Below are 22,421 nucleotides of genomic sequence, written 5' to 3'. Positions count from 1 at the left end.
TGAGTACACCCACATGCTGTGGTTCGCTACGGAAGAATCTGAGGTCTTTGTGGAGGGAAGAAGAGTACATGATTGACTTGTCTTTGTGTGGGGGGGGGGGGGGGGGGGGCTGCTGCTGACTGTGGTGTGTAGCCAGGTACTATGATACACCAGGCCCACTCCAAATGGATGTAGTCGGAAGGGAATTAACATAGTTAGTTTGAATTGACACATGCTGTACAGTGTGGTTTCTGAGCTGAGCAGAAGCTATTATTCTACAGATGGAATAACCTGTGAATTTCAAATAAGGGTTAATAAAAACATTTATTCCGAAAGTAGTGCTTTGCTATTTTGATTACAGATTCTTGTAATGATGAATCCTACAAGCCACAGTCTTCCTCCTCATAGAATAAGTGGTGTTGATTCATTTTACTAAACACAAAGTTGGAAATCTGAAAGTTCTGAAAATTACTCTATAGTAAAGGATTCATCAGCTAGGCCTATATCTTTAATTTTTAATTTTACTCTTATGAACAAATGGTGTCAAGAAAAAGTGGATTTCTGCATAAATTGGTCATAAAATTTGATATGATCTTAAAGTTACAACAAAAGACAAACAGTCTGCTTAAACTAATAACACAAACTATTTGACGTTTTCTTGTTTTTATTGAACACACCGTGTAAACATTCACAGTGTAGGTTGGAAAAAGTATATGAACCCTTGGATTTAATAACTGGTTGACCCTCCTTTGGCAGCAATAAACTCAACCAAATGTTTTCTGTAGTTGCGGATCAGACCTGCACAATGGTTAGGAGGAATTTTGGTCCATTCATCTTTACAAAACTGTTTCAGGTCAGCAATATTCTTAGGATGTCTGGTGTGAACCTCTCTCGAGGTCATGCCACCGCATTTTAAATTGAGGTCAGGACTCTGACTGAGCCACTCCAGAAGGCGTATTTTCTTCTGTTGAAGCGATTCTGTTGTTTATTTACTTCTGTTTTGGGTCATTGTCCTGTTGCATCACCCAACTTCTGTTGAGCATCAATTTGTGGACAGATAGCCAAACATTCTCCTTCAAAATGTCTTGATAAACTTGGGAATACATTTTTCCGTCGACAATAGCAAGCTGTCCAGGCCCTGAGGTAGTAAAGCAGCCCCAAACGATGATGCTCCCTCTACCATACTTTACAGTTGGGATTAGGTTTTGATGTTGGTGTGCTGTGCCTTTTTTTTTTTTTTTACGCATTGTGTTGTGTGTTCCTTCCAAACAACTCAACTTTAGTTTAATCTGTCCACAGAATATTTTGCCGGAAGCGATATGGAACATCCAGGTGCTCTTTTGCGAACTTCAGACGTGCAGCAATGTTTTTTTTTGGACCGCAGTGGCTTCTTCCGTGGTGTCCTCCCATGAACACCATTCTTGTTTAGTGTTTTACGTATTGTAGACTCGTCAGAGATGTTAGCATGTTCCAGAGATTTCTGTAAGTCTTTAGCTGACTCTCAAGGATTCTTCTTAACCTTATTGAGCATTCTGCACTGTGCTCCTGCAGTCATCTTTACAGGACGGCCACTCCTAAGGAGAGTAGCAACAGGGCTGAACTTTCTCCATTTATAGACAATTTGTCTTACCATGGACTGATGAACATCAAGGCTTTTAGAGATACTTTTGTAACTATTGGTCAATTTCTTCAACAGATGATCAGGTCTATATAATTATCAAACGTATATATTGGTAGTAGAAAGGAAACACACTCTTTGTTTAAGTATTAAAATTATCCTTTAGTAATACAATTGTAGGCAGAAGTTGGTACAGAGTACAGTATATGATGGCTCTCCCCAGGTTCTACAAAGTGTCTAAGACATCCTTTAACTCATATAGCCTCTCCCGCTTCATAACCCTTTCCAGCTTTATGCAAGTCAACAAAAATTATTCTGAGATCTCTTTTGTACGAGGCATGGTGTACATCAGGCAATGCTTCTCTTTTTTTTTTTCATTTTCTTTTGTAGTGCAGGGCAGCTCTAACAGCTCTGACAACATCTCCAATCTTGTCTCATTGATTGGACTCCAGGTTAGCTGACTCCTGTCTCCAATTAGCTTTTGGAAAAGTCGTTAGCCTAGGGGTTCACATACTTTTTCCAAACTACACTGTGAATGTTTAAATGATGTATTCAATATAGACAAGAAAAATACAAGAATTTGTGTGTTAGTAGTTTAAGCACACTGTTTGTCTATTGTTGTGACTTAGATGAAGATCAAATCAATTTTTTTTTAAACTAATTTATTCAGAAATCCAGGTAATTCCAAAGGGTTCACATACCTTTTCTTGCCACTGTATAGTATACTGCATGAAATCAGTTCATAGGCAAACTAAATGTGAATACAAGGGCACCGAACAGTTGGAACTTAAGTGCTTGCCTCATTCACTCATTCTCCCACCTGTGACTTCTTACAGTGTTTCTCTCCTCTCATTCCTTCCTCCCATCATAGATTCCCTCCACAGAGAGAAGAGAGTGACCCACAACCACAAGAAGAACACCTGTCCTCTAGCCCTGGTGGCCGACTACCGCTTCTTCAAACACATGGGCCGCGGAGAGGAGAGCATTACACTCAACTACCTGGTGAGAGTCCCAAACTAATCTCAGATACCCAGATCTAAAATCTTGCATAATTGTGTCGGATGTTCGATTTAAGTTCTCCGGGGCGACGTGTTAGAAACGATACTAACGAGACTAGCGAAGTATTTACCCCTATAAAGGGAAACTCGCAGCCAGTTTCTGGGCAAGTCTATGGGCCAAATGTCCTTTCCTCTTCTGAAATTCGAAAGATGCGAGCACCTGTTACATCGTGAATTGTCTAAATGATCAGTGCCCCCAAAAAATCTGCATTCCACGAAATTTGTCCCTTTTGGGTAGTGTAATTTGATGGAGAAAAAAATAAGTTTTATTTCACCTAATTTTAACATTCTGTCATGATGAGAACAAAGTAATAAAGAACAGGTATTCCCATCTCAAGAGGTTAAATTTAAAAAATGACTATAGTAAGTGCCTATTATGTACCAAATAAAGATTTCATATTGCAGATTGTGAGTTCTATCAATTTAATTGTTTTGTATAATTTCTAATCCCCTTTTTATTTATTTATTCTTTCCCCCTACCATCCCTACCCTGATTTATAGTAAACTAAGGGACAACAATACTTCATGTACACATTATATGTAGTTAAATAATTATACATATATTCCTATTTTCCTCTTACTGCAAGTGCTGGATTTTCACCCACAGCGGCCAATCCACCATTCATTGTGATTTTAACTCCAGCCCTCCGGTGTCCACAGATTAACCCATCTTTCCCAGTATAACGCCATTTAGCAATTTCCTTTTGCAATACATCCCTCCATTTTACTGTGATGTCTTACGAGGCTCCTGAACTTCCCTATTTGTAACATTTCTACCGCTATTGCCCTGAAAATAAATACTTTACCCAAGACTACAATGATATTTCCCATTGACTGATCATGGTTTTTCAGATCCCCTAACAATATAGTTTGCAGGTCCATCTGAATCCTAATATTATGACTTAACATCAATGTTGGGAACTCTTTCTTATTGGTCTATTAACTAAGTTATTGCCTGGTGATGTCACCAAAACAGGTTGAAATTTCAGGCGTTCTTTTCAAAATGCTCTTAATGCCCTGTTAGTTTATCAGAATTTTCAAAAAAGTCACAGTATTATTCCAACCTCATAGTGTGGAAATACAGCTGCACCATACAGGTTGCAAAATAGTTGGGAGGAGATTTTTGATGTACCGATTCAATGGCACATGATTTATGAGCTGATACACAAAACGAAGGCGGATTCAAAATGTAGTTTTTAATTTAAATTATTATACATAATTCTTGCAACCAATATAATGTAATAACTTATATATACATACATACACACAGTTGAAGTCGGAAGTTTACATACACCTTAGTCAAATATATTTAAACTCATTTGTTCACAATTCCTGACATTTAATCCAAGTAAAAATTCCCTGTTTTAGGTCAGTTAGGATCACCACTTTATTTTAATAATGTGAAATGTCAGAATAATAGTAGAGATTTATTTCAGCTTTTATTTCTTTCATCACATTCCCAGTTGGTCAGAAGTTTACATACACTCAATTAGTATTTGGTAGCACTATTGTAAAATAAACTGTGTCCGTAAAATGTATGTATAAGCAGGAAATAGACGCCTAAGTATTGTTGCCTGTTAGTTTACTCCAATTAGGGAAGGGGTGGTAGTGTTAAGGGAAAATTCTAAAGAATGAAAATTATATTGGAAAAAATATATACTTAACAAAAATATAAACACAACATGTAAAGTGTTAGTCCAAGATAATCCATCCACCTGATAGGTGTGGCATATCAAGAAGCTGATTAAACAGCATGATCATTACAGGTGCACCTTGTGCTGGGGACAATAAAATGCCACTCTAAAAATTGCAATTTTATCCCACAATAAAATGCCACAGATGTCTCAAGTTTTGAGGGAGCGTGCTATTGGCATGCTGACTAGAGGAATGTCCACCAGAGCTGTTGCCAGATAAAATTCTTAATTTCTCTACCGTAAGCCGCCGTAAGTTGTTTTTGAGAATTTGCCAGTACATCCAACAGGCCCTTACAACCGCAGACCATGTGATTGGCGTTGTGTGGGTGAGCGGTTTTCTGGTGTCAACGTATTGAACAGAGCGGTGGGGTTATGATATGGGCAGGCATAAGCTACGGAAAACATAAGCTACGGAAAACATAAGCTACGGAAAACAAACACAATTGCATTTTATTGATGGCAATTTGAATGCACAAAGATACCGTGACGAGATCCTGAGGCCTATTTATTTATTTTTAAGGTATCTGTGACCAAAAGATGCATATCTGTATTCCCAGTCGTGGAATCCATAGATTTGGGCCTACTTAATTTATTTCAATTAGATGTTTAAGCCTTGAGACAGTTGAGACATGGATTGTGTGTGTGTGCTATTCAGAGGGTGAATGGGCAAGACAAAAGATTTAAGTGCCTTTTCAATGAGGTATGGTAGTAGGTGCCAGGCGCACCGGTTTGAGTGTGTCAAGAACTGCAACTCTGCTGGGTTTTTCACGCTCAACAGTTTCCCGTGTGTGTAAAATGGTCAAAGGACATCCAGCCAACTTGACACAACTGTGGAAAGCATTGGAGTCAACATGGGCCAGCATCCCCGTTGAATGCTTTCAACACCTTGTAGTGTCAATGTCCCTACGAATTGAGGATGTTCTGAGGGCAAAAGGGGGTGCAACTCAACATTATGATGGTGTTCCTAATCTTTTGTACACTCGGGTGTATGGTTGGTAAATCTGAGGAGATCCTATAGGTTGTAGTCAGATTTTCATCGAGCCTAAGGTGGAGCTATTAGCAATCTATCATTATGCCTCACAGGATGGCTCATTATAATGGCCGGAACCACGCAAATGGAACAGCATCAAATACCTGGAAACCATGTTTGATGTACTTGATACCATTCCACTAATTCCGCTCCTTACACGAGCCTGTTTCCCCAATTAAGGTGCCAACAACCTGTGCTATACCTACTCAATGCTTTTAGACCAGGGGTTTCAAACTCATTCCATGGAAGTCCTAAACTGTGTTCTAATACACATACTGTATACTACGTACTTAATGAGTATATACTATTTGTGCATTTTAGTATACTGTAAACAAACAATATCCTTTCAGTTGAGTGTACTAGCGCTTTGTCTGCCTACTGGAAGTTGATGCTGTTGCTATGCAACATCTTGTTAGCATAACAAATTACTAGCTAGACATCTTACGACTTCATCAACCATATCCATTGAGAATGCACAACAACTATACGGCTAAGAATGATGTGAATAATCAAGTCAAGAAACATTGAGTAGTTAGATAGCATATAGTTAATACTGTATACTGGCAAGTTTGATTTATTAGTAGCCAACTAACTTTAAGTAGCTAGCTAACATACCGGTACATACAAGCTACTGCTGTAATGCTATGCAGTTCGTAAGGCTAGAGTAGCTAACAAATTGTCAGCTAACATAAGGTGTAACGTAAGTTATTTGAAAAGTCAAATAACAACATTTTCTTAACATTTGCCATAATTCTTTAAAGCAATGAATTTGTACCCGCTCTCGTCGGTCTTCGGCTGCATATTTTCTTAAAATCTGAAAATGTTGTGAAGCTACACTCATTTTCTGAGCAATTGCATTATTGGCCCTAAAAGCACAGAAATAGTGTCCACTGCTTGTATACTTCGTATTTTAGTATGACATGCGGGAACTGTTTTGGCATACTAACTATATCTATACTAAACTCAGCAGAAAAAGAAAAGTCCCCTTTTCAGGACCCTGTCTTTCAAAGATAATTCATAAAAATCCAAATATCTTCATTTAAACACTGTTTCCCATGCTTGTTCAATGAACCATAAACAATTAATGAACATGCACCTGTGGAACAGTCATTAAGACATGAACAGCTTACAGATGGTAGGCAATTAAGGTCACAGTTATGAAAATTTAGGACACGAAAGAGGCCTTTCTACTGACTCAGAAAAACACCAAAAGAAAGATGCCCAGGGACCCTGCTCATCTGTGTGAATGTGCCTTAGGCATGCTGCGAGGAGGCATGAGGACTGCAGATGTGGCCAGGGCAATAAATTGCAATGTCCGTACTGTGAGATGCCAAAGACAGCGCTACAGGGAGACAAGGCGGACAGCTGATCATCCTCGCAGTGGCAGACCATGTGTAACAACACCTGCACAGGATCGGTACATTCGAACATCACACCTGCGGGGCAGGTACAGGATGGCAACAACAACTGCCCGAGTTACACCAGGAACGCACAATCCTTTCATCAGTGCTCAGACTGTCCGCAATAGGCTGAGAGAGGCTGGACTGAGGGCTTGTAGGCCTGTTGTAAGGCAGGTCCTCACCAGACATCACCGGCAACAACGTTGCCTATGGGCACAAACCCACTGTTGCTGGACCAGACAGGACTGGCAAAAAGTGCTCTTCACTGACGAATCGCGGTTTTGTCTCAACGGGTGATGGTCGGATTTGTGTTTATCGTCGAAGGAATGAGCGTTACACCGAGGCCTGTACTCTGGAGCGGGATCGATTTGGTGGTGAAGGGTCTGTCATGGTCTGGGGCGGTGTGTCACAGCATCATCAGACTGAGCTTGTTGTCATTGCAGGCAATCTCAACGCTGTGCGTTACAGGGAAAACGACATCCTCCCTCATGTGGTACCTTTCCTGCAGGCTCATCCTGACATGACCCTCCAGCATGACAATGCCACCAGCCATATTGCTCGTTCAGTGCGTGATTTCCTGCAAGACAGAATGTCAGTGTTCTGCCATGGCCAGCGAAGAGCCTGGATCTCAGTCCCATTGAGCACGTCTGGGACCTGTTGGATCGGAGGGCTAGGGCTAGGGCCATCCCTCCCCCCAGAAATGTCAGTGAACTTGCAGGTGCCTTGGTGGAAGAGTGGGGTAACATCTCACAGCAAGAACTGGCAAATCTAGTCCAGTCCATGAGGAGGAGATGCACTGCAGTACTTAATGCAGCTGGTGGCCACACCAGATACTGACTGTTACTTTTGATTTTGATCCCCCTCTTGTTCAGGGACACATTATTACATTTCTGTTAGTCACATGTCTGTGGAATTTGTTCAGTTTGTCTGTTGTTGAATCTTGTTATGTTCATACAAATATTTACACATGTTAAGTTTGCTCAAAATAAACACAGTTGACAGTGAGAGGACGTTTCTTTTTTTGCTGAGTTTATGACAAATAAGCATATTACAGACTTAATTTACATCACAAATAGTATGCTTAGTGGGGTTAGTATGAGTAGTCGAACACAGCTCTAGTGTCTGCTAGTTTTTGTTTTTTCCTTTCAATTAAGACTTAAACAAGCAGGTGAGAGGAGTTCTATACTAATTAGTGACCTTTTAATTCACCAATCAAGTACAAGGGAGGAGTGAAAACCCGCAGACACTCAGACCGTCCGTGGAATGAGTTTGAGATGTGTTTTAGACCTTCATGAAGTACCTGAAAGTAGAGCCATGAGGTCCATTTGGAATTGTGTAGTGCTGCAACAAACCACTGTCCAGGAACAGGCATTATCTGGGTTTGTACTAATACTGTCTGTTTCCCCCAGATTGAGTTGATTGACAGAGTGGATGACATGTACAGGAACACAACCTGGGATGACGAGTTTACAGGATACGGTGTTCAGATCCAACAGGTGGGACTATTTGCTAGCTGTGTGTGTGAGTTGGTAGTAGTTGTATTGTTGTAGTAGTTGTAAGCAAATATTTGGCATGTTGTCATTTGGTGTTGTCATTTCCATGCCAATCATTCCATATCACTAGTGACAACACAGCTGAGTGTGTTATGTGTCAGTGCTGGGTTGAGAAATGAAGCTGAGCATAACTGTAGTACCCTAATTGAATATGGAAAAGCATTTTTGAAGCAGACCGTGGAAACTCTTTGTGTGGGAATGAATGGCAACACTGTGTCTACTACGAAACCACCGCTGTCTCACTGAATAAATGTGGCGGTCTATGATTCATATCTTCTCCAGACCATAATATCTTGTGCAGAGCATTATGGGGACTGTAGTACGTGCTGTAACCTTTATTGGGTTTAAGAAGTTGTAATGTCCTGGTTGTAGATCATCATCAACAAGGAGCCGACCAGAGCGCCGCTTGGCCAGGCTGGGCCGGACTGGACCCACTACAACATGAAGGGAAGCCCTATCCAAGGCAAGGAGGTGTGGGACGTCAAGAAACTGCTGGAAGTGAGACACTGCTAATGACTAATCTACTCAGATGCCATTACAGAGTGTAGCCTGTAATGTAGGGAGTACATGAAGACACATTTTTTGGGGGGGTCACTGTATGAACTTTACGTTGTAGAATCTTCAATAACATTTACTTGAAAGGGCCTAAACATGATTGACAACAAACACCCTCACCAATGGGGGATACTTTTGGCTTGTAATGACTACTATTTTCTTCTCATTAATTTTTCAATACCTCTCTTTCTCTGCAGCAATTTAGCACGGACATAGCGGACAATGCTAGCACTGTGTGCCTGGCCCACCTGTTCACCTATCAGGACTTTGACGAGGGGACACTGGGCTTGGCTTACGTGGCCCCTTCTAAAGCCCAGGCTCTGGGGGGCCTCTGCCCTGAACGTAAGGCTTAGCCTCTCACAAAGGTCCTCTCAATTCTGATCAAATAACTATGATTAGTGTTTTGATAATGGTGTGATAGATTCTCAAGAGATTGCTCCTATATTTCTAGTCTGATTTCTCTTTTTGTTTTCTGCAGCTTTCTTTCCATCTAGTTCTGTGAAGAACCCCAGTTTCCTCAACACTGGTTTAACCAGCACTAAGAATTATGGCAAAACCATTCTAACCAAGGTAGGTTCCTCATTGAGTATCTGAATCCAGCCATGCTATTTCTATGGCGTCTACACCCTCTATCGAACAAACTAGAACCAGGACTGAACAACTCCCTGTATTGCATAATTCATGACATCTTTCTGGGTCATAGGTCAGATGATGGGCCCCAAGGCAGTACTCAGTCAAGATGATGGTTTGAGGTGTTGTCTAATGACACTCGTGATGGATAGAATAATCTGTGGGGCACATTGTTTTGGGTCATGGGTTGAGTAGGCAGCAGTATGCATCATGTGACTAATATTAATGACTTAGACCTTACAAGACCCTCTTCAAGTCACTGCTCCTCAGATATTCTACATGCTTTTATATCCCAAAGATAATAGTTATGTCATTATTTCTTTATTATTTTATTAATTGTTGCAAGTCAATGTATGGTTTCCAAGCATTAAGTGTTTTTTTGTTTTGTTTTTTCCCCCATCACCAGGAAGCAGATTTGGTGACAACACATGAGCTGGGCCACAACTTTGGAGCTGAGCACGACCCTGACAGCATGCACTACTGCGCCCCTAGCGACGACCACGGGGGCAAGTTTGTCATGTACCCCATCGCTGTGAGCGGGGACCACTACAATAACAAGGTAATGCTCTTGTGTGCTTCAAATCTTCTGTCAAATGACTCGTATATGCTCACATGACATTTACCTTATATTCTTTCTTTCCTTCCTCCCTTCCTTTATATTTGTCTTCTCCCCACAGCGTTTCTCCAACTGCAGTAAGATCTCCATAGGGAAGACGCTGCGCCTCAAGGCTCCTATCTGCTTCAAGGAGAGGAACAGCAAGGTGTGTGGGAACTTGCGCGTTGAGGAAGGGGAGGAGTGCGACCCGGGCCTGCTGCACCTCAACGACGACCAGTGCTGCTCCGCCGACTGCAAGTTCCGGCCCGAGTCCCAGTGCAGGTAGAAACCCGCCAAACACGGCCCAAAATGGCCACCTCTGAGTGCAGTAATTCATATGGTAGGATGACATTTACAAGGGCTTCAGTGAATTCCTGCCTTTCTTTACTTACTGGCTGACTTTATTGTCCCCTTGGGGAAATTTAGTTTGCAGTGTCATGTAGAAGTTACAACATGGTTACATACAGAATCATGTCAATTTCATAATATAAAGTAAACTGACATTGATACCCTACTGACATTGCAGTTATTTTGTGTGTGTTTAAAGGCCCAGTGCTGTCAAAAACGTGTTATTTTTATTTCTTTTTTTTCTTTTCTTTTTCTCCTCCTGTATTTTTATATACATTTTCACACTGGTTGGAATAATACTGTGAAAATGACCATGAAGCCGTTTTAGTGTAAAAGCTGTTTGAAAAGACAGCCTGAAATTTCAGCCTCTTTTGGCAGTTTTGGCCTGCCTGGTGACATCACCAGGCGGTAAATGAGTTAATAGACCAATAAGAGAGTTCCAAACCGCTCTGCCAATTACAGGTTGTTTTCAGTTTTCCCCTCCCTACTCAGACCACTCCCAGACAGTCCTAGCAAAATTCTTGCTTGAGAAATTGCACTTTGCTAAGAAGCTGGTCCCGTGTGGCTCAGTTGGTAGACCATGGCGCTTGCAACGCCAGGGTTGTGGGTTCGTTTCCCACGGGGGGCCAGTACAAAAAAAGTATGAATGTATGTACTTGTAAGTCGCTCTGGATAAGAGCGTCTGCTAAATGACTTAAAAATGTTTAAAAAAAATGTAAAAGCTATTTACATTATTTTTTTTTTTTTTCATTTTAATTGAAAATTAACACAGTAAGGTACTTTATTGTTACCCAGAAAGGATTTGATATTGAGATAAAAATGGCTGCATTGGACCTTGAACATACTATCCAGTAACCTTCCTCTCTATCATCACCATGCCAGTGCATACACACTACTATGATGCTTAGTGACATTCCCAATATGGAAACTGAAGTTATCGTTTTCTACATCCGGGTACATCCAGTGACAGGAACAGTCCATGCTGTAAGAACTGCAAGTTTCAGCAGGCAGGCAAGCCGTGCCAGGAGCCAATCAACGCCACCTGTAAGGGCATGTCCCTCTGCACAGGTAAGCCTCCCCTACTGGTCATACACAGGATAGCCACGACTAAACAGACCGATGTGATTGATTTTTTTATTGATCATTGATGCTCTGTAATACAGGGCTCCCTAGTAAAATATGTTCTCAATGGGACTCACCCCTGTTTAAAGAAAAATAAATATACTCTTAACCGGACAACTAATCATTATCTGCTATGTAAGTGATATTTTGGACCAACATCCTCTAGCTGGCTAGGTCTCCAGGTCATGCTGTTGAGACTAGAGGTCGACCGATTATGATTTTTCAACGCCGATACCGATTATTGGAGGACAAAAAAAAGCCGATACCGGCTTTTTTTTAATATATATATTTTTTGTATATATATCATACACACACACACACACACACACACACACATTTTTGTAATAATGACAATTGCAACAATACTGAATGAACAATGAACACTTTTATTTTAACTTAATATAATACATAAATAAAATCAAATAACATGAGAACATATGTTAAAACGAATCACCAGCTTCCATGGGTCTTCAATATTCCCAGTTAAGTTTTAGGTTGTAGTGCAGAAAGCAGAGCTTGTCTGCATGGTCCCCTGTCAGTCTGCTGCTCCGCGAAACAGAGACCTTATTTGAAGTAGATCAAGACATTCTCTATAGAAGACATGAACGGTAAAATAACGAAGGAACACCTTTCAAGTTCAGCCGCAAGTTATTACAGGAATTATAACGCGTCGACTATTTCTCTCTAAACCATATACCTTTGACTAATCCGGAAACTATCACCTCGAAAACAAAACGTTTATTCCGTTCCGTATTTTATCTAACGGGTGGCATCCATGAGTCTAAATATTCCTGTTACATTGCACAACCTTCAATGTTATGTCATAATTACGTAAAATTCAGGCAAATTAATTTGCAAAGAGCCAGGCGTCCCAAACTGTTGCATATACCCTGACTCTGCGTGCAATGAACGCAAGAGAAATGACACAATTTCACCTGGTTAATATTGCCTGCTAACCTGGATTTCTTTTAGCTAAATATGCAGGTTTAAAAATATATACTTGTGTATTGATTTTAAGAAAGGCATTGATGTTTATGGTTAAGTACACATTGGAGCAATGCCAGTCATTGATTGATTGTATTTTTATAAGATAAGTTTAATGCTAGCTAGCAACTTACCTTAGCTTACTGCATTCGCGTAACAGGCAGGCTCCTCGTGGAGTGCAATGTAATCAGGTGTTAGAGCATTGGACTAGTTAACTGTAAGGTTGCAAGATTGGATCCCCCGAGCTGACAAGGTTAAAAATCTGTTAAAAATCTGAGGCAGAACGTTCCTAGGCCGTCATTGAAAATAAGAATGTGTTCTTAACTGACTTGCCTAGTTAAACAAAGATTAAATAAAGGTATAAAAAATAAGCGGAAAATCGGCGCCCAAAAATACCAATTTCCGATTGTTATGAAAACTTGAAATCGGCCCTAATTAATCGGCCATTCCGATTAATCGGTCGACCTCTAGTTGAGACATCAGTTTGTGTATTTGACTGACTTCCTGAGGGAGAATCTCAATTTCTTTGATGTCCTCTCTCCCCGCCGCCTTCTCAAAACCTTAGGTAACAGCAGTGAGTGCCCAACCCCAGACAACGCTCCGGACAATACCATCTGTGTGGACAGTGGGAGGTGCAGCGACGGGGAGTGCATGACCTTCTGTGAGGCTGTGCAGAACCTGCAGCCCTGTGCTTGTAATGGTACAACCCTCTCACATACACACTGCTACAATCTAGATTGACATCACTGTACAGTACCATGGTGTACCCATAGAAATATAACTATAGAGAGGCTCTATCTCAATATCTTTGCATTAAAAGTTTTGTTCTTTATTTGATTTGAGGCTTCAAGTTTAAATTAATGTTCGAAACCCAAAGCCTTAAATTTGATTTCTGCCAATATACTGTACAGTGCCTTCAGAAAGTGTTCTTAATTAACACTTGACTTATTCCACATTTTGTAGTGTTACAGCCAGAATTCAAAATGGATTCCATTTATTTTTTCTCACCCACCCTCACACAATACCCCATAATGACAAAGTGAAAACATGTTTAAAGAAATGTCTGGATATTTGAGTTTCTGAACACCCCTGAGTTAATACTTTGTAGAAGCACCTTTAGCGGTGGTTACAGCTTTGAGTCATCTTGGGTATGTCTGTATCGGCTTTGCACATCTGGATTTGGGTCTTCTCTCCCATTTATTCCTGGCAGATTTTCTCAAGCTCTGTTATGTTAGATAGAGAGTGGCAGTGAACAGCAATCTTCAAGTCTTTCCACATATTTTCAATGGGATACAAGTCTGGCCTTTGGCTGTGCCTCTTAAGGACTTTCACATTTCTTGTTCTGAAGTCATTCCAGCTTTGCTTTGGCTGTATGCTTGGGGTCAATGTCCTGTTGGAATGTAAATATTTGCCACAGTCTAAGGTTGTTCTATCCTTACCAGTCTCCCAGTCTCTGCCACTGAAAAGCATCCCCATAGCATGATGCTGCCAGCACCATGCTTCATGGTAGGGATGGTTTTAGACATGCGATGAGCAGTGCCTGGCTTTGCATTCAGGCCAGAGAATTACATTTTTCCATCAGACCATTTTGCCTTGTGCTTTGAGTCTTTCACGTGACGTTTTGCAAGCTCCAGGCGTGCTGTCATGTGCTTCTTTTTTTAGGACTGGCTTCCGTCTGGCCACTCTTCCAGATTGGTGGAGTGCTGTAGAGACTGTTGTCCTTCTGGCAGGTTCTCCCATCTCAGTCAATGAACTCTGTAGTACTGTCAGAGTGTTCATTGGGTTCTTGGTCACCTCCATGACCAAGGTCCTTCTTGCCCGGAGGCTCTGTTTGGTCAGATGGCCAGCTCTAATCAGTCTGGGTAGTTCCATATGTTTTACTTTCCCAATGATGGAGACCACTGTGCTCTTGGAAACGTTCAACATTCTAGAAGTTGTTTTATACCCTTCCTCAGATATATGCCTCATCACAATTCTATCTCGGAGATCTAAGAACAGTTCCTTGGACTGCATGGTACAGTTTCTGCTCTGACACCTTGTATAGATAGACAGGTGTTTCTTTCTAAATCATGTCCAAACAAATGAATTGGCCTATCAAGTTGTAGTGACATATCAAGGATGATCAAAGGAAATTGGATGCACCAGAGCTCAATTTGTAGGGTTGTGAATACTTATGTAAATGAGATTTATGTATTTAATTTTCAATACATGTGCTAACATTTCATTATGGGGTATTGTGTGTAGATGGTTAAGGAAAAAATTGTTTATTAAATGTTGAATTCAGGCGGTAACACAACATGTGGAATAAGTCAAGGGATATTAAGGCACTGTAAAGGACATTTGGAGAAAGATACAGATAATAGTATTACACCAGGTTGTCTTGAACCTAACTGACCTCCCTTTACTCTCCCAGAGATGGTCAACTCGTGTAAGGTCTGCTGCCGGGACCAACATGGCACCTGCACTCCCTTCGTCAAAAAGGACCAGAACTTCCTGTACCTGCGCAAGGGGAAACCCTGCACCGTGGGCTTCTGTGACGAGGGCGTGAGTGACTGACCTCTACTATTAGCATTGACCTGTCACCTCTACTCACACTGAATGGACTCGGCCTGTATTCAGAGTTTCAACACATTTCACGTCAATAAATCCATTTTAAAATAATAAAATATATTTTTACACAAAGAATGTTTTGAATAGATGGTATTGGTCCTACAGGGAGAGTTACCACGTTCTATTTAAATTGGCTGACAATTATGATATATTGATTTGTCTGTTTGTTTCAGGGCAAATGTATGAAGCAAGTCCAGGATGTGATCGAGAGGTTGTGGGATTTCATCGACAAGCTGGACATCAACACATTCGGTGAGTTGGGATGCAGTGTTGGCGTTAGACTAGCTTGGAGGTCCAGTTGGACTAGCTTGGAGGTCCAGTTGGACTAGCTTGGAGGTCCAGTTGGACTAGCTTGGAGGTCCAGTTGGACTAGCTTGGAGGTCCAGTTGGACTAGCTTGGAGGTCCAGTTGGACTAGCTTGGAGGTTATTTGAAAGGCTGGTTGGAGTTTGTCTTTTTCTCTCTGTCTCCCTCTTGTAGGGAAGTTCCTGGCAGACAACATCGTGGGCTCAGTGGTGGTGTTCTCTCTGATCTTCTGGATCCCTCTCAGTATCCTGGTGCACTGTGTGGTGAGACACCTTACTGAGCATGTCTGTCTATACATGTTGTCCTCTGTTGCTCAGTTGGTGGAGCATGGCGCTTTGCAACGACAGGATAGTGGGTTCGATTCCCAGGACCACCCATAAGTGAAATGTATTCACGGATGACACTAAGTCGCTTTGGATAAAAGTGTCTTCATATTGGCATGTTGTATAATAATATTTGAAGCCCACCACATGGTTGATTTTAAGACATATTAATGTCTATTGCTGATACACTAACGGCATGCTTTCTGTTTCGTTTCTGTAGGATAAAAATCTGGAGGAGGAGAACACCAAGTCCAGCGTAAGTCTGTCACGTCATGACTAAAACATGACCTTCCCCAGCATAGGTCTGTCACGTCATGACTAAAACATGACCTTCCCCAGCGTAGGTCTGTCACGTCATGACTAAAACATGACCTTCCCCAGCGTAGGTCTGTCACGTCATGACTAAAACATGACCTTCCCCAGCGTAGGTCTGTCACATCATGACTATGCCATGTACTTCACCAGCGTAGGTCTGTCACATCATGACTATGCCATGTACTTCACCAACATAAGTCCTATGCCCTCCCATGTTCACCACTGTCCACATGTTCTAGGTTTGAACTTTGAAGTCGCACTCACTAAAACACGCTATCCCTTTTAGAGAACTCAGACTACTACAGAGCATGTTGTCTTTTCTTGCCCAGGGACCCCTGTCCAGGCAAACCGGAGACCACCATCATGTAAGCAAAAAAAAAAAATGTTTGCAGGTCTTTTCAGGTGAACGGCAAGGAGAAGTAATTAATAGATTTATTATTTTGACCTCCCCACATTATAATTGGAAAAGTAATTGTAAACTAACAGCCTTTTTATCTAGATAGGTAACTGAAAACATTTTCTCTAATAGCAGCCATTTAGCTGGTTAGTCAAAGGTTGGCCATGTGTTGGCAAGATGTTATTAAGGACTACAGATTGCATGACAGAAATGTAATTTCCGATTTGAGCCAACATATGCAGCGTTTACCGTGAATCCAGTCTCCGCTAACGAAGGAACATTGCCTTTCAATCATGCTGTAAAGCTGAACTGGCGCGAAACGCATTAGAGTCCTAAGTCAAGAAAGCTTACCATCAGCCAGTGGAATTTGCCATGCCTAGTACTCGTGGGTGCTTTTTCAAAGCCTATGTCAAACGCCAGTGAGTGTGTAATTTGCTCAATATTAGAAGTTGAGAAAGTTGACATCATTAGAAAGAAGATATTATCCTCTTTTCTACAGTGCATTTGGAAAGTATTTAGATCCCTTGACTTTTTCCACAATTTGTTACGTTAGTCTTATTCTAAAATTGATAAAATATTTTTTTCCCCTCATCGATTTACACACAATACCCCATAATGTCAAAGCACAAACATTATTTATTTTTTTAATAAAAAAATGGAAATATTACATTTACATAAGTATTCAGACCCTTTACTAAGTACTTTATTGAAGCACCTTTGGCAGTGATTACAGCCTCGAGTCTTCTGGGTATTTTTATTTTATTTATTTCATCTTTATTTAATCAGGTAGGCCAGTTGAGAACAAGTTCTCATTTACAACTGCGACCTGGCAAAGATAAAGCAAAGCAGTGCGACACAAACAACAACACAGTTACACATGGGATAAACAAACGTACAGTCAATACCACAATAGAAAAGTCTATATACAGTGTGTGCGAATGACGTAAGATTCGGGAGGTAAGGCAATAAATAGGCCATAGTGACGAAATAACACTACAAGCTTGGCACACCTGTATTTGGGGAGTTTCTCCCATTCTTCTCTGCAGATCCTCTCAAGCTCTGTCAGGTTGGATGGGGAGTGTTGCTGCACAGCTATTTTCAGGTCTCCAGAGATGTTCGATCGGGTTCAAGTCCGGGCTCTGGCTGGGCCACTCAAGGACATTCAGAGACTTGTCCCGAAGCCACTCCTGCGTTGTCTTGGTTGTGTGCTTAGGCTTGTTGACCTGTTGGAAGGTGAACCTTCACCCCAGTCTAAGAACCTGCTCCAGAGCGCTCAGGACTTCATTAAGGATCTCTCTGTACTTTGCTCTGTTCATCTTTGCCTCGATCCTGACTAGTTTCCTAGTCTTGGTTTCGTCAGACCAGAGAATCTTGTTTCTCATGGTCTGAGAGTCTTCAAGTGCCTTTAGGCAAACTCCAAGCGGGCTGTCATGTGCCTTTTACTGAGGAGTGGCTTCTGTCTGGCCACTCTACCATAAAGGCCTGATTGGTGTAGTGCTGCAGAGATGGTTGTCCTTCTGGAAGGTTCTCTCATCTCCACAGAGGAACTCTGGTGCTCTGTCAAAGGGACCATTGGGTTCTTGGTCACCTCCCTGACCAATTAAATTTTGTAAGTTATTTTCACTGCATCAAGGATAACGTACACAGACGTTTTGCTTTACAGCTTTTTTCAGTGTGTAGGTATAATTTCAAAATTAAAAACAGCATTTGTAAAGAACAACAGATGGGCAGCAGGTGCTTCTAATCAGGGTTGCCACTCATCTGCCAATCAGGGATGTGGCTTTTCTGGTCTACCTGTATACAAATAAGTCACTAAGAAATAAACAATTCTAGGGTATGGGAGCGGGCACGAAAGGCAACTCACAAATCAATCGCCCCAGGTGTCCGCTCACCTAAATACATCAGATTCATGAGATAGCCACGCCCACCCACAAAAGGTCTTTATTACAGACAGAAATGCTCCTCAGTTTCATCAGCTGTCCAGGTGGCTGGTTCTCAGACGATCCTGCAGGTGAAGAAGCTGGATGTGGAGGTCCTGGGCTGGAGTGGTTACACATGGTCTGCAGTTGTGAGGCAGGTTGTACGTACTGCCAAATTCTCTAAAACGGCTTTGGAGGCAGCTTATTTTAGAGAAATTAACATTACATTATCTGGAAACAGCTCTTATGGACATTCCTGCAGTCAGCATGCCAAGTGCACTCTCCCTCAACTTGAGATGTGGCGTTGTGACAAAACTGCACAGTTTAGAGTGGCTTTTTATTGTCCCCAACACGCTATTTAATCAGCTTCTTGATATGCCACCTGTCAGGTGGATGGATTATCTCGACAAAGGAGAAATGCTCACTAACAGGGATGTAAACAAATTTGATCACAAAATTGGAGAAAAATGCGCTTTATGTGCGTATGGAACATTTCTAGGATCTTTTATTTCAGCTCATGAAACATGGGACCAACACTTTACATTTTGAAATAAAGGATAAATAATAGTAAACTGGGATATTTGAGTTACAATGACCTGTTCCATTTGTGTGTTTTGATTTAATCATCCCCTTAAAAAGTGCTGTCCATTTGAGTTGTTAGGCTTTAAAACAACATCCACAACGACCATGTTTTCCATTCGTTTTCAAACTGTTGAACTTTCTTCAAATTGATCAAGTTGAGTTTTAAAAGCAGTGTTTTGATGTTTGTTGTGACTTTCGATTGTATTACATTGATGTCAGTGGTTAGAGGGACAATAGAGTCCTGAGTACCAGGCCATTAGTGACCTGATGATCATTAGTGAGTTGGGTACTACCAATGCATGTCCAGAGTGGATAAGAGGATATCACCATGACTCAACGGTCACGTCAAATTTTACTGCAGTCATGACTCATGACTGCCGGTGTGGCGGTAATATGGTCACCGCAACAGCCCTAGCCTAACCCTGACCCTATCCCAGATCCCCTAGATGAGCCTGACCCTATCCCGGATCCCCTAGATGAGCCTGACCCGGATGCCCTAGATGAGCCTGACCCGGATCCCATAGATGAGCCTGACTCTAGCCCGGATCCCCTAGATCTGAAAGAACTTCATAGTTGTAAGCAGTATGGGGTGAAGATTCCACCAAGCCCGTAAGAGGGCAAGTTGGCGTAAGAACCATATGCTATTACCCGTTGAATCTTTTCACATTTACACGAAGTGCCTAGGGGCAAGAGTTTAGGAATGAATTTGAAACTGGGCTGTAGTTGGCCCAGAAGCGGCATGAATGAGTTCAGACTGTAGTACGTCTGATGGGCTCACTTGAAAAATAAATCTCAATATGACTTCCCTGATGAAATAAAGGATAAATAATAGTAAACTGGGATAATTCGTTTACAATGACCTGTTCTGCACCCCCAAAGCCTTGGCCCCTCGCGGAACTGCAGCGGATGGTGAAGGTACCTGTATTTGGTACAGCTCCAACTTTTAGGGGAGTGGGTGAGGCTTTGGGGGGGTGGGGCCAGGGTGCACGCTGCCGGCGTGTCACAAGGATGCGCGATGTATGTGAGGAGAAGAGCCGTGTTGTCTTTATAAAAGGCAGAGTGTAGACCTTGTTTGGAGCCAGAGTGTCTGAGTTGTTTGTTTTTGGGCTATTCAGTTGTAATGGTGTGACCAGACCATTAAAGATCAACTGAATTGAGTTCGAAAAGGATACAGTCAGGCAGTGGATTAGTCAAACACAAACCTGACCCTGCTGTCCTCCTGTCCCCCTCAGAAAGCAGAGATGCTGAGCAGCTTCGAGACGGCCTCTGTTGTCGTCATCAAGCCACCTACGCCTCCAACCACCTCCGGCACTCGGATCCTTCCCCACTCCCTCCCTTCTCTACCCCCAACAGGCCCACCTGCTTCAGGCAGCATCAGTGCCCCAGGCTTGGCTTCTGGCCCTGCCCCGGGAAGCGGGGTGGTCGTGGTGGGGGAGGGCCTGCGGATGGCCACTATCCAGGAGGATCCCAGCTGCGATTCTCACCTCGACCCGGATGAAGACGACTTCCCTCCACCCGGAAGCTCCAACGCCACCAAGTCGTCTTACGAGGACCTGACGGCAGAGCGGAGCACGCCGCGATCGGACCGCCACGACAAGCCCCGTCTCGAAGCAAACCTGTATGGTGAACAGTAAAGAGACCCAGTGCTGAGGGAACATGTTTGTATATGTACTCGCATACACACAGCTACGGGCATGTACATGCAAACACACGTACACACACACAATTTTACACGAGAGAACATAGTCTAGAGTAGGTAGATGCATGCATTCACGCACCACATATAGAAGAGGCATGCATACATGACTAAACTATAGTACACACACACACTGTTATAGTACACACACACTGTTATAGTACACACAAACATCCACTCCTAGAAGAGAAGGGACTGGAATACTGGTTACACAGCACTGGTTGGGGTTCATAGAACAACACCGTTGCTAGTAGAGCTCTTAAATAAAGCACTGTGGGGTTGGCTACATCCTAGATTTTATAAAGTCAATTTTGAAGACTCCCATACAACCAAAACAGTAGGTGCTTATGAGTAGTAGTGCTCTGATGCAAGTGACTGCAGTTTAGAATACCCTAGATACTGAATGATTGTGTGTGTGTTGTGGGGAAGAAATCATTTGTGCCTTGTTCGTTTCAAGAGTCAAAGCCAAGTGCTTTATTTGGCACCACTCACTCCGATACAGGCCAGACAGTCTTTGGAGGTGTTATTTTGAATGACTTGACTAACAGCTGTCAGAATGGGTTGATTGATTGACAGCTGGGCCAGTTGATTTACCACTGCCGCGACTTTACGGCTATTGGTTAGGCATGTGGGTGGGTTAGAGTGCCCGTGTTAAAAGGAATCATGCTAAGGTCAAATAACTGAAATGTGTTATTTTAAATGTTTTTAAAGGCCCAGTGCAGTCAACAATGTGATATTCCTGTGTTTTATATGTATTTCCACACTGAGGTTGGAATAATACTTTGAAAATTATGATATCCTTTTTAGTGTAAGAGCTGTTTAAAAAGACAGCCTGAAGTGTCAGCCTGTTTTGGTGGGATTGAGTTTTGTCCTGCCTGGCAGTTAATTAGTTAATAGTCCAATAAGAAAGAGTTCCAAGCCTCTCCGCCAACAGCTAGTTTTCAGTTTTTCCCTCCCTACTCAGACCACACCCAGACAGTCCTAGCAAAATTGTTAAGTATTAAAAGTAAATAGTTTCAAATTCCTTATATTAAGCAAACCACAGGGCACCGTTTTTTAGGATTGTTATTTTTATTATTTACATTTTTTTACACGGCTAGCCAGGTGCACACATCACTTACAAATGAAGCATGTGTTTAGTGAGTCCGTCAGATCAGAGGTAGTAGGGATGATCAGAGATGTTCTCTTGATAAGCATTCAAAATGTAACAAGTACTTTTGGGTGTCAGGGAAAGTGAATGGAGTAAAAAAGTACATACTTTTCTTTAGGAATGTAGTAAAGTAAAAGTTGTCAAATTGTGGAGTACAAATACCCCAAAAAACAACTTAAGTAGTACTTTCAAGTATTTTTTACTTTACACCACTGCCCAAAGTATTTTATTTGAAGCTGGTGTACAGAACCGAAAGCAGGACGCAACAATGAAACTTAAGAACAGGAAGCATAGAAATGGTGCACCTAGGACAGATCTACTGCTTCTTAGACTTGCTTTCAATTATGACAGATTTGTAACACACATTTCTATGTGAATTTGGACGGGTTGCCCAAAAAACGAATATATTGCAGCTTTAATTGTTAGCCAGAAATGATTTGATATTGAGATAAATATGACTGCATTGGACCTTTTTAATGTTATGTCATCTTTCCATTGTCACATCAGTAAGACAATGTTTTTAATTATTTGCCTTTTTCTGGCAATATTTCTGATATT

General features: G+C 41.8%; 1 protein-coding gene across 1 annotated transcript in view; it reads left to right on the top strand.

The window, feature by feature from the left end:
* The window catches only part of LOC120060189 (disintegrin and metalloproteinase domain-containing protein 17-like), a 33,720-nt gene extending 11,812 nt beyond the window's left edge, over positions 1–21,908 (top strand). The window contains exons 6-19 of the mRNA XM_039009324.1: positions 2,469–2,599; positions 8,189–8,275; positions 8,705–8,830; positions 9,085–9,229; positions 9,366–9,457; positions 9,924–10,076; positions 10,195–10,394; positions 11,425–11,528; positions 13,132–13,266; positions 14,980–15,110; positions 15,350–15,428; positions 15,656–15,744; positions 16,025–16,060; positions 20,250–21,908. Coding sequence (XP_038865252.1) covers positions 2,469–2,599; positions 8,189–8,275; positions 8,705–8,830; positions 9,085–9,229; positions 9,366–9,457; positions 9,924–10,076; positions 10,195–10,394; positions 11,425–11,528; positions 13,132–13,266; positions 14,980–15,110; positions 15,350–15,428; positions 15,656–15,744; positions 16,025–16,060; positions 20,250–20,651 — 1,910 coding nt within the window. The 3' untranslated portion in view covers positions 20,652–21,908. The remainder of the gene's footprint in view (positions 1–2,468; positions 2,600–8,188; positions 8,276–8,704; positions 8,831–9,084; positions 9,230–9,365; positions 9,458–9,923; positions 10,077–10,194; positions 10,395–11,424; positions 11,529–13,131; positions 13,267–14,979; positions 15,111–15,349; positions 15,429–15,655; positions 15,745–16,024; positions 16,061–20,249) is intronic.
* The last annotated feature ends 513 nt before the right edge of the window (positions 21,909–22,421 follow it).

Source organism: Salvelinus namaycush, chromosome 15, assembly GCF_016432855.1.
Source record: "Salvelinus namaycush isolate Seneca chromosome 15, SaNama_1.0, whole genome shotgun sequence".
Taxonomy (NCBI): Eukaryota; Metazoa; Chordata; class Actinopteri; order Salmoniformes; family Salmonidae; genus Salvelinus; species Salvelinus namaycush.
Note: the sequence above shows the minus strand (reverse complement) of the source record. Positions and strands in the feature narration are given on the sequence as shown.